The following is a 13,321-nucleotide window of genomic DNA, read 5'->3' on the forward strand; positions in this document are numbered from 1 at the left end:
TATCCTCGGGTAAGATTAGAGGAATTGTTGGAGTGTTTATCCTCGGGTAAGATTAGAGGAATTGTTAGAGTGTTTATCCTCGGGTAAGATTAGAGGAATTGTTGGAGTGTTGAAACTCACACGCGTATTGAAGTGCAACTCGAACAGGTGTATAATATATTTGAATATTGAGTACGAATTGATATTGAAAGGAAATAATTTACATGAAGGATCAGGATCATCTATAAATCTGCAGATTTCTATTTAATATATTTATAGAAATGTTCAGCTTGTTTAACAAATTCTTTTGATCCAGTCATCAGACACACATAGTTAGCGTTAATTTGTCCATAATGTTTAATTTAAGAAAGATACGATACGTAAAAAAGTGTATACAGATTAAACCATAACCATTGAACAGTTTCCATTAATGTCCCCGAATTTATATATATTATGCTGAGCCTTGTTTTTTTCTGATCCTTTCATTCGCCTTGTCATGAAACTTATCGTCGACTTCATACTTCTTCGATAATAAATGACAAAAATTAATCCGTGTAGCTGATTGAAAAACTGTTTTAATATAAACAATCAGAAGAAAATCTATGGTTTCCAATGAACGCTATTGCCACTCGTTATAATACAGTCTCTTTTTGCGTTAAGCGCGGTAGCGCTTATAAGCTATAGTAATGATGCACTTTCTGACATACGTATGCAGGATGACGATGACCGAATTTTCCCACTCCGAATGCGATGCCGGAAATTCTGAGATCCGCGCGCGAAATAAATCCCACATAATGCAGTATTTGGAGCTTGCCATTGAAGCTGTTAGTGGTTAAATTTCATTTTTCAGTGTTTGGTATCAGTAAATGTTAAATTATGTTTAGTCAATTTACACGAAAAGCACATGGAATCACTCCCGTGCATATGTATCAAGAGCCGAACAATCGGCAATATTCGACAATCTTCGGTAATCTTCGGCCATCTCCGCCACTGTACGGCAAATGGCCGAATTGTCGCTTAATCCTCCTGCAAAATAGTTCCTAAGTATGCAGTGTTTTCCGAAATATTTAATCACGTTACGGGCAAAGTGATTGTTGATGTTCACAATCCATGATAAATTACAACAATTTGTTGCTAACATGTGTATATGACCAATGTAAAAGTCGCGATAATGTTCGGGTCCTATTGCGGAAGATTTTAATGTGTGACGTCATAGCGTGGGTTTTTGCGTTATGCTGCAGCGGCTGGAGAAAAACAACAACAAAATAGTTATTCTACCGAGATTTTTTGTTTTCTAACTAATTTGCCACAATTTCTTCAGAAGGTGCGTATGAAAATATGTTTATTTGATTGTACATTGATTATTTTAACATTTATTCATATATACTGTTTAGGGAAACTAACGCTTAGTATTTAATAGTGACGAAAGTTTTCATGGCGAGATTTTCAAGATGGCGGCCATGAGTCTGATAGTGATAAACAATTAATCAAATTACATGATCTGTTATGTCTTGTGGAGGCTAAGGTTAAATGTTTAATGCTGTGCAGCCTGAGGGAAATCGTTTCACTGTCACAATTTTTCCGAGATAATAATTGTATAATTGATGATTTTCACTTTGTGTCTACTTACCCACACCATATTGGCACCATTAGCTTGGGTCAGAAGTGTTTTACCAGTAAAGGAATAACAGTAAAGGAATAAGGTAGGGTGATTGATGGCCATTTTTGCACGTAATGTATGCGTTTCGTCTGAATACTCTGATTAAGAAATATGAATTGATTCATCTGTAGACTTGGAATCCATAGTGTGATTAAATCAAAGTTGCGACAACTTTTCTTTGCACTGCTAGATTAAATATTGCTTGCTTTGTTAAGAAATATGAATTGATTCATCTGTAGACTTGGAATCCATAGTGTGCTTAAATCAAAGTTGCGACAACTTTTCTTTGCACTGCTAGATTAAATATTGCTTGCTTTGTTGATGTGGTATTAATTGCATGGTGTTTGACAGTAAAGTTATTAATTGACTTTTTGTTCTAGCTTATTCATAGTCACATTTAGATTTATATTTTATCTGACAATTTCCATACATTGTTGCATATGTGAAGACAAGGTTCCATTATAGTATCTGGCTTTGTTGACGTAGCAGTGGTCGAAATTAGCACAAGTCAAGGACTGGTTAAATGTCTGTCAGGCTTGTTCAATCGTTTCGTCTGAATATTCTGATTTAAGACATATGAAGGTCTTGAATCAATTCAGTTTTCAACTCAATACTTGAAATCAAAGTTTGCAGATTATTCCGAAAATAAATGATTTTTTATTTGTGCACATTAAATATGGCAGTTTTGTAAGATGTACATGTTGTCATATAATTGTGTGATTTGTCTGTAGACTTGGAATCCATTGCTGTTAATATCCTAATTTCAATGACAGTTGTTTCGATGACAATTGTAGAATTGAAACTTCATAAATGTTGAAATCAGGAATTGAAACTTCATATATATATTGAAATCAGGAAGTGAAACATTATGTATATGACAAATCAGGAATTGAAACTTCAAATATGTAGTATCTGGCTTTGTTGACGTAGCAGTGGTCGAAATTAGCACAAGTCAAGGACTGGTTAAATGTCTGTCGGGCTTGTTCAAGCGTTTCGTCTGAATATTCTGATTTAAGAAATATGAAGGTCTGGAATCAATTCAGTTTTCAGGCTCATTACTTGAAATCAAAGTTTGCAGATTATTCCGAAAATAAATGATTTCTTATTTGTGCACATTAAATATGGCAGTTTTGTAAGATGTACATGTTGTCATAAAGGAATAGTGTTGATGATCCAGTTCCTTCAGGCAAAAAACGTAGAATTTCAGTTGATATAAATGGCCAAACTAAGACAGAGAAATGGCCCAATGCACAAATTTGTCCACCTGATTCTAAAATTCATGGACTTGTTCCATCTAGATATACTTTCAGTTTATCCCTTCTTAGGAGCTTGATGTATCTTCTGTCTGTAACTGATAAAGGTTCATCATTTTTGAATGAGCATGACTTGAAAACAGTCTTCTCATCATGTTATGTCATGTCACAGAAAATGTTCTGCAATGTCACAGAGGAAGTCAATGATCCCATGGATTGGCTTGATTACTTCAAATTACTAACATTCCAATCCATAGATTACTCCGTCACAGCCAAATTTGTCACACATATTCACTTTTTGGCAGGCACTGGCCAAGGTTTTTTAAAACTATTGGAATCGGCATTAATGAAATTGTCATCAATATCGAAATGTGGAATTATTGTTCTTGAAAAGACTGTGTTTGGTTTGCTCTTTGATGGCTCCTGTTACTACATATGTGACTGCAATGTTGATGAAGAAATGGTAGTTGAAGAGAGGGAACGTTGCACAGTGTATGCTATTGAGAATTTAAAAGACTTGTGTTCTTTTTTTGTGCCACATTTTGAGTCGTTCTTGGGTATAAAAGGCAAATGTACGTTATTGCTCTTTACTGTATATTTTTGCAAGCAGCTTCTAAAGGGATCAACTGAAAGTGAATACATCTATGAATCAGAGTCAGTGGAAGGATTACATATCAACAAACATGCTGCGGCCAAAACTCACATGCAGAAAACTCCATTTCAAGTCAGTAATGGAAACAATGTATTTGAGGCAACTTCGAATGGTAGAAGATCAAAACGTACTTTAGAAAAAATTGTTAAGGCCTCTTCCAAAAAACATTTTCGAAACTTCATCGATGACAGGCATATATCTGGTACCAACATGCAAGTTAATCAAGACTCAAGTTTGCAATCAATGTTTCCTGATAGTAGTGCTAGCAGTTCACACAATACCAAGACATTGAGCAATATTGCTTCAATCTTTCATGAATACGTTGCTACTGGTCCAAATTACATCTGCAGCTGTTGCACTCAAACATTTTTTAGACATTCTGTGAGTCAGGTAGATAATGTTCAGTGTATCAAAAGAGATACTTCGATGATGAAATTTATAACCGGCCCAGAAAGTGTCAATGGTAAGAAGTGGCTATGTAGGACGTGCAAAGATGCATTATCAAAAAAAAAAGACTCCATCACTATGGTTATGTAATGGTTTGCAATTTCCACCTATTCCTGAACAATTGAAATTGAGCAGCCTGGAGGAGAGGCTTGTTTCACCCAGACTGCCTTTCATGCAATTGAGAGAAATGCCACGAGGTGGCCAGACCTGTATTAAAGGTAATGTTGTTAATGTTCCTGCTGATGTTAACAATACCATTAAGGTACTTCCAAGACTAATGGATGACAATGAAACTATCAAATTGAAATTGAAAAGAAAACTGTCATACAAGCATTATGTTGCATTTGAAAATGTCCGGCCAAATAAAGTGTTTGCAGCTGCGAAGTGGCTAGTTGAGAACAGTTCTGTGTTCAAAAATGAGGGTATAGTCCTAGATATTGGCTGGTTAGATAAACAACAGCCTTCAGCTGATGCAACTGTTGATGATTCTCAAAAACATGAACATATTGCTGCAGAATCTGACTCGTGGACAGAAGATGACAGTCATGAACATAGATTATCGGGTAATTTGGACACTTTCCTTCAGCCTACCGATTTCCGAGAGTTCAATCAAATATTGTCAGTGGCTCCTGCTGAAAATAACACACCATTGGGAATGTTTCAAGACATTTATTCCGAAGTTTTGTCTTTTCCATCAATCTACTGTGGACAACCAAGGTCTGACAACAGGCAGCGCGCTATTCCTCTCCATTATAGTTCCATTTGTAAGTGGGAACTTCGCAATATTGACAGGAGAGTTGCTCAGTGTGTGCCAAACATTTTTTACAAGTTGAAAAGATTGCAGATTAAACAAATTAGAGACAAAGTCAATCTTGCCTTGCGCAAATGCAAGACAAAGGGTCAGAAAATCAGTGCTGGGGAACTATTGACTCCTGCTTTTGTTGAAAAGCTTACTATGCAGGATGATGGATATAGGGTGTTACGAACAATTCGTGGTTCTCCTCCCTACTGGGAACAAGCCAAACGTGATGTCATGTCAATGGTCAGGCAGTTGGGCGTGCCTACATGGTTTTGCTCATTCTCTGCTGCTGAAACAAAATGGATCCCTTTATTGCAATCACTGTATCATTTAAAGTTCAGGAAAGAGCCTTCTATAGAAGTTATCGAGTCGTTGACTTGGCATCAAAAATGTGAGCTCATTAAATCTGATCCTGTAACATGTGCAAGATACTTTGACTTCAGGTTTCAGGCATTTCTCAAAATGATTCTTAAAAACCAGGAATTGCCTGTTGGTGAAATTGTTGACTACTTTTACCGTGTAGAATTTCAGCAGCGTGGCTCACCTCACATTCATATGGTATTGTGGGTGAAAAATACTCCTAAGTATGGAACTAACTCTGCAGAAGAAATTGCACAGTTTGTAGATAAATATGTCACTTGTCACAAAGACATTTCTATTCCCAAACTAGTGAACTACCAAACACATAGACATGCCAAAACATGCCGTAAAAAGGGTAAACCTGTATGTCGGTTTGATTTCCCTGTCCCTCCAATGCCTAAAACTGATGTCCTGGAACCCTTAGGACCTGATTCAAATGTTGAAAAACACAAACTGAACTACAGCAAAGTTATTGAAGCACTGAACGACCTGCATAAGACAGATGCTGACATTGATTTTGATGCATTTCTGACGAAGTTGCACCTCTCATTTGATCAATATATCTTATGTATTCCCAGTGCTTTAACATCTTCAAAGGTGTTCCTTCGTCGAAATGTTAAAGAGACAAGGATAAATAACTACAATCACACACTACTGACATCATGGGAGGTTAATATGGATATTCAGTTCATTTTAAATCCATATGCATGTATTTCATACATTGTGTCGTACATTTCTAAAGGCCAGAGAGGTCTGTCTAATCTATTACAAGAAGCATGTGAACAATCAAGGGAAGAAACAAGCGATGTAAGGCAACAAGTCCGTCGTATAGGAAACCAGTTCCTTTCACATGTTGAAGTTGGTGCTCAAGAAGCTGTGTACTTGATGCTGCAAATGCCTTTGCGGCGATGCTCAAGAGATGTGATTTTTGTAGATACTTCACTAAAAGAGCAAAGGACAGTTCTTTTGAAGTCTTTTTCCAGTCTTAAAGATATGCCTCCTTCCTCTGATAAAATAGAGTCAGACAGCACTCTTTAACGGTATTGTCGAAGACCAAAGTGTTTGGAGGGTGTTTGTTATGCTGACTTTGCATCTTGGTACAGTCTTTGTACAAAGCCAAAATCTCAACAGAAGGCCAGTTGTAGCAAATCTGAGCATGAACTTCCAGAGACTGATTATGAGCATGACTTTGATGATGAAATGTTTGCGGAAGACAATGAAGAAGATTCCAAGCAAATCATGTATTATGATGGGACATGCATACGAAAAAGGAAACAACAGAAAGTCATAAATTTCCGTCACACACCTGTCAACTGTGATAAGGAAGAACACTACCGTGCCCAAATTATGTTGTATACCTCGTGGCGAGATGAAGACAAAGATCTCCTAAGTGATTATTCAACATTTGAAGAAAGATTTGACGCAATCAAGCATTTGATTTTGCAAAAACGTAATTTATACGAGGCTGTTGATGAGCAGTGCTTTGACACCATGTCATCACTGGATTGTGAATCAGTTGCTTGTGTTAATCAAGAGGGACAGCACCAGGACATGATAGATGAATCAGAAGGTCTTGTTCATGCTAATGAGTTCGGCTGTTTTGATCCTGGTCAGCTCCCTGGTAACTCTGAAATTTATGATGTTGGTCAAGATCTAGGTGTTGGTCGAAGGGAAGCTTGCGAAGAAGTATTACCTTTCAAAGAGGTTTCAAATGATACATTTCTTCAAATGGCAGCCGAGTTAAATGACCGACAGCAGCACTTTTTCCAACATGTCCTTCATTGGGCAAAAACAGAAAGTTCACCCCTTTACGCATTTCTCTCTGGTGGTGCAGGTGTTGGAAAAAGTGTAGTTCTTCGAGCTATTTATCAGGCTTTGTTGAAGTTTTACAGCCATCAGAGGAATGAAAACCCTGACAGCGTTCAAGTATTGCTATGTGCTCCAACAGGTAAAGCTGCTCATAATATTGGCGGCTCAACAATACATGCTGCCTTCTGTGTCCCAGCAAACCAGAGTTATGCATTCAAACCCTTGGACATGAAACAGTTGAATACCATGCAAAGTAAATACCACAGATTGAAAATGGTTTTCATAGATGAAATTTCAATGGTCGGGAGAAGTTTGTTCAATTTCATTAATCTTCGCCTTCAGGAAATAATGGGAATTAATAAGCCCTTTGGTGGAGTTAGTGTGATAGCTTTTGGTGACCTCTTCCAATTGCAGCCTGTGAAAGATGCTTGGATTTTTTCACATACTTTTCAGACCCCATCAATTTCAGTTTTGGGATCACACATTTGGAAGGACAATTTCCGCTTGTTTGAACTAAGTGAAATTATGCGACAGAAAGATGACCTTCATTTTGCTCAGTTTCTCAATAGGTTACGCGAAGGGAATCATACAGAAGAAGACATATCAAACTTACATTCGAGACTTATCGGTAAAGTAAATGTTCCGAGTGATGCTATTGCACAAATGCCTCACTTATTTTGCAAAAGAGCTCAAGTAGAAAATCACAACATGGTGGTTCTCTCTGGGGTAAACCCTGCACAAAAAGCAGAAGTTCTTGCAATTGACAATGTTTCTGGTAATTTGAGTGTTGATAAGCATGCAAAAATTCTGAGAAACATCCCAAAAGATGCCAATTCCACTGCAGGTCTGCATACAAATTTAAGCCTTGGCATTGGTCTGCCTGCTGAGATCTGTGTGAATATTGATACAAATGATGGCTTGACAAATGGTGCTGCATGTACCATAAGGCATTTTGACTACAGGGTGGAAAATTCCACACGTTGCAGTATTGTATGGGTAAAATTCAATGATGATAGCATAGGGCAGAAATGGAAAATTAAGTACAAACACTTGGAAAGGAAACGGAACCATGTCCATTATGTAGGATTGAGTCGAATTACCAAGTTTTCTGAAGTTTTCATTACTCACCTTAATGAACATAAAATTGGTGTTTCCCCAAAGGTGGTCGATGAAATGCTACGTTTACGAAATGAAATGAAGCTGACTTTGTCTGTGCCTGACCTGCGCAACATTGAAGGAGACAAAATAAAAGTTTGCTATCACAACTGTCGCTCTCTCCGCAAACACTTCAATTGTATTAAAAATCAAGTCAACTTGATGCAAATGGATGTTTTGGTTCTTGCGGAATCCAGAGTGCACCACCCATTAGATGACTCACTGTCTATTGAAGGTTTTAGTTCCTTTTCTAGCAATGCACTTGATAGCCCCCATGGAATAGTTGTTTATTACAAAGACTCGTCCTTGACATTTTCTTCATTCCTCTCTCATGGTATTGAATGTGTCTTTAGTACAGATTGGAATGGCATCAGCATGGCTTTCATATACTCCCCACCAAGGTGTGCAACAAAAAGGAACTTTGAAGTGTTTCTGCATTCATTGCAGCATTATGTCCACAGCTTCCAAAATACTTTATTGTTAGGAGATTTTAATCAAGACTTCCCTTGTGGTACATCTGATCTTTTCAGGGGGCAGTTTGGGTTAAAGCAAATGATTGAATGTGCAACCACCGACTACGGTTCATGCTTGGACCATATTTATGTTGGTGCTATGTTTGATGAGAATTCCTTGCAGTGCGGAGTTTTAGAATCTCATTATTCTGATCACAAACCAATATATGCAATATTTGACAATCACTGAACAGAACTTCATTCCTGTCTATGAGCAATGGCTTGTGGAAATTTGACTGATTTCATACATTTATTTGTTATTCCTTCAATCACAATCGCAACTACCCTGGCAAGTCAGTTAACATATCCCAACAAAATGCATATCGATGGAACCGGATGAAAGGCCTGTATGTGCAAACTATTCACCTTTCTAGGACATAAAAAGCAATAGAAGGGAAATCCCAAACCTTGACATGCTTAGTACCAAAGTGACGTAACTCAATATATTTCTATACTTAATTGAAACTGTCGTGAACTAAGTATTCATATAAACTAAGCCTGCAAATTGACTCACATTTCTCCCCCCAAAAGCACATTACAGACCTTTCATTCAGTGCCATCAATATATTAACTACTTTTCAAATCTGTGAGATCATATATAAAGTTCCCTCAAAATTATTGTCTCCTCAATGTGTGCAGTAATAGACAGTCTATTATGTTAAGGGAATTTAATTTCATATATTTCCCCTTGTCTTCTTGGAACATATTGCAGAAACATATATTTATTTTAGATCTGCTTCTTACACTTTACTAACCTTTATATCACAAAAAAGTCCCTTCCATTATCACCTGTATTACCTTTACCATTCCCTACTTTTTTTTTAACTACACCTCACACTTTTATCGCCCAAACTTGATTCAAAAAGACACATATTCGCCTAGCTGCAGGGCAACTGTCAAAACTGAAATTCAATTTAAAAGTAGGAATAACATATCCTCCCATGCAACCATTCATGTCCTGTTCTATCCAATTATTACCATCAGTCTGTTACATTCCTTAAATTGCTCATCATACTTCCTTTCTACAAACTTCATAGACTTTCGTATTGGATTGATTTCAGTAACAATAAAAAATTCAGCCAAGTCTTGCAACCTTTTGTTTCGTTACATTTCAGATGACAACCATACTTGCTGCATTCGCAGATTCCGGCCCTTATACTAAGCCGATGAGATTGAAAGTTGTTGGCGTGACTGATGTGAACAAGTATGGTGATGGCAAACAATGCCTTAGAATGGTCGTCTCTGACGGCCATTCAATCATTGTCTGCTTGGCATATGACCCATCAAAATTTAACAAGCTTACAATGGGCTCATCTGTGGTGGCCCGAGATGTCATCCGCAAAAAGGAGGATGGGCAGCAGACGTTGGTGTTCACCAGGAACACCAAACTCTTCCTGACTTCCCCTGTTGGCGTCTCAGAGGAGTTAACCACACAGGCGCAAGCACTCCTGCACCCACCTCCAGCTCCAGTCATGCCAATCAACACCGCCCTTCTGTCTCCGAAGAGACAACGAGTCTCTATTCAGGGCAAGATTGTACAGGTAGGGTCATTTTCTTTTCTCTTTTTCTCATGTACAGGGTTCTCAAAAGTTTGTATTGAACGGTACCAAATTGAAAAGTGGCCAACCTTATTACTTAAATAATATCTCGAGGACCCTGCATGGAGGTAGGAAATCACACTGTGTTTTGTATTTCCCAAACCATGAAATAATCTTCGTCTTGGCACACTAGCAAAAGGAAATTGTACACATTGCACTATTAACATGCCATATATGCTAAACAATACATATGACTATTGTGAAGGTACCGACTATAACTTTTACCCCTAACCATACCTTTATTTCAGAAATTCCATTTCAAAATTGTTCGTTAGAATTTTCGGTAAAACCCAGAAGACGCTGCATTTAACAAATCGCTTCTTTGGTAATACATTACCACCCCTTCCACTGAAGAAAACCATGATGCATTTCAAAATTCTTGCACAACATGTCAGCAACAATAACGTGACACAAATTTATGCAAAGATGTTTGCCTTTGCTAATGTGCAACATATACCCCTCTTCTTACACAATTCCAAATAGGAAAAAAACATAATAAACCACCTATTAACACACATTCAATATCATCAACACCATGGTCGTAAAACCATGGAATTTATTCCATTTACTTTTTCAATCTTACAAATGAACTTAAATACTGATGACATTCAGCCACATGATTCCCTGTTTCAGGAAGAGGAGGAGCGCACCATTGTGGTCAAAGGCGAGGAAACGCCAATCAAGATGATCACACTTGAGGATGCTTCGGGCAAATCGCCAGTCACAATGTGGCGACGACAAATAAATTATGATGTTCGTCCTGGGGACTTTGTCCACATTACCGACCTGATTGTGTCTACATACAACAACGTGAACACGTTTTCGACCACAACCAAGTCCGAAGTCAAGGTAACATAACTTTATTTCCCACTTCATACCCATACGAAGAAACAATTATAGGTCTTGCAATACACCTTGCATAAGCCTTTATAACCCCCGATTTTTTTCCAAGAACTTCAATAAAACTTGGTACACGTCAAGAATTATCAGAGGCAAAATAGCCTAGCATATATTCATGTTTCTTTACTACTGAGTTAGCATATATTCATGTTCCTTTACTACTGAGTTAGCATATATTCATGTTTCTTTACTACTGAGTTATGCCAACTTTCCTATTGAAATAAAGTTACATTAAGGTATCCAACCCATAAAGAATGTTTTTCCATGCCTACTTTGATACCGATTTGGTAATGGTTTTTATTGAAAGAGTTTCATGAGAAGAGACATAATAACTATAATGTTAAAATCAAAAGAAAACCTTGATTATTTTCAGCCTAAAAATACTGCAAGGCATCAGTTTACGTAAAGAACAAAAGTACAAACTGCTGAACCTTGGTCAATAACATTTAAACTTGTTCACTTTACATGTCAGTAATAAGGACCTTTGGTGTGCAATCATGTTGATCATTCACATTGATTTAAACAAAATATAATCAACCTCATGTTTTCCATTTTCAGAAAACAGACGCACCTGAAGAGTTAGAAGAAGTTAATGTGACCGGCATCTCTGTGGAGGGCCAGGAGACCAGCCTGCTGGTAGATGATGAGGACATTGTCATGGTCCCGACAGAGCTGCTCCTAGCTGCTTGCAGAGAAGGCCAGTCTCCGGAGGGTCTTGCCTCTGAATTGCCTATCACAGTGAAGATCATCCGAAAAGGACGAGAAATCGAGGACCTTTCCATTATTCAGTGATTCAATGATTATACCCATATGAGGCCTAAAAAAAAATTGTTTGGTTAGGGTTACATCCTTAAAAAAAATAGGTAGGGTAGGTAGGCTTTTTATTTTTTTTTATTTTTTTTTTTGTTAGGTTTTATATAAGAAAATAATTTTCATCATTGGAGAATGGTGTTAAAGCTATCTTCTGTATAAGCATTTAAGTTTTAACTTAATATTAAAAAGCAATTTAAAAAAAAACGAGATTTTTTTTTTTTTTTTTTTAATTTTTCAATATTTTTTTCAAACTGACTATAAAAACGGTAGGGTCGGCGCCTATTCCGTAGGTAGGGTCGGGTAACCCGAACCAAATGTATTTTTTTTAGGCCTGATATACATTTCAGAGTGGTATAAATACTTGGAGGCAAGAGAGCACTTTCCTCACGTTCTACTACTGGAAATTGCATTATCATGGAGTGCCCATGCTTCCAAATGGATCGAGACAAAATGTCACAACAAAATACTCGCCCAAAGCCAAAAATGTTATCCTAGGAGCATATATGTCAAAAGCTTGCAATAAAAGCCATTTCCTTTTCTGTTTGTTCATATTAACTACCAAAACCAACATTCATGCAATTCAGCATTACATATGTGGCACATGGAACAGCTCTTCAAACCTTAATTACATACATAGGCTCAAACAACTGCCTTCAACTCCTTTAAACCACTTCCAATATGCTTCATTTAATTGCATGTATTGCTGTCAGTTTTGTTATTTGCCATAATGTTTTAATCCTCACAGCATTAGCCACTAGACTGTACATGCATATTTCATTCACTCTTATCTTACTTTTCACTGCTAATGCATTTCCATTTTAATGTGCATTGTTGTGCGGAAAAAATCCACTTCTGTTTTTGATGCATTATCTTCTGTACAACATGCACAATGTTACTGCATTTCAGTGTGTATATAATTTCTGTTGCATATGCTTCCATATGGATACCTCGCATGTTCTAGACATCTTATATGTACTTGGTAAATTCATGACATGTCCTAGTTTCCATAAATTCCAATAATTCAAAATTGCATAACTCTTCCTCCACAGGAGGAAGGGTTTGATCTGTACATTAAAATGTACTTGTTTGATCTGTACATTAAAATGTACAGATTCTATTACAGTTTTGTATGTTTTTCACAAGAGTTACTCCATACAAGCAGCTGTGGTCCGTGCAATTGCATTTACAATTACACTGCCATTTCTGTTGAAAGATATCGACTACCCATTCCTGGGTGTGTCTCTTGTCCACTGTTTGTTAATATTATGTGCCAAAAAAAACCTCTGACACCCACAGCTGCTTGCACAATACCTTCATCAAGCCCTTCTGTATTAAATCATTACCCATTTGAGTGCTTCTTTTATTACATGTAACTTTAATATGG

At 37.2% G+C, this 13,321-nt stretch overlaps 1 protein-coding gene across 1 annotated transcript; it reads left to right on the plus strand.

Moving 5' to 3' along the window:
- Nucleotides 1-695: 695 nt before the first annotated feature.
- Nucleotides 696-11,916, plus strand: LOC128215132 (uncharacterized). Its single transcript, XM_052921852.1, has 3 exons — nt 696-810; nt 1,221-1,303; nt 11,683-11,916. Exons 1-3 carry the CDS (start codon nt 696-698, stop codon nt 11,914-11,916), a joined length of 432 nt encoding a protein of 143 aa, XP_052777812.1.
- The last annotated feature ends 1,405 nt before the right edge of the window (nt 11,917-13,321 follow it).

The sequence above is a fragment of the Mya arenaria genome, chromosome 13, assembly GCF_026914265.1.
Source record: "Mya arenaria isolate MELC-2E11 chromosome 13, ASM2691426v1".
Taxonomy (NCBI): domain Eukaryota; kingdom Metazoa; phylum Mollusca; class Bivalvia; order Myida; family Myidae; genus Mya; species Mya arenaria.

What these genes read in the sequence shown, in the direction of transcription:
- LOC128215132 (XM_052921852.1), top strand. Translation starts at nt 696, where the DNA reads ATGACGATGACCGAATTTTCCCACTCCGAATGCGATGCCGGAAATTCT. An exon ending in TGCCATTGAAGCTGTTAGTG is followed by an intron (nt 811 to 1,220) that starts GTTAAATTTCAT and finishes GTTATGCTGCAG; the next exon opens with CGGCTGGAGAAAAACAACAA. An exon ending in TGCCACAATTTCTTCAGAAG is followed by an intron (nt 1,304 to 11,682) that starts GTGCGTATGAAA and finishes TTCCATTTTCAG; the next exon opens with AAAACAGACGCACCTGAAGA.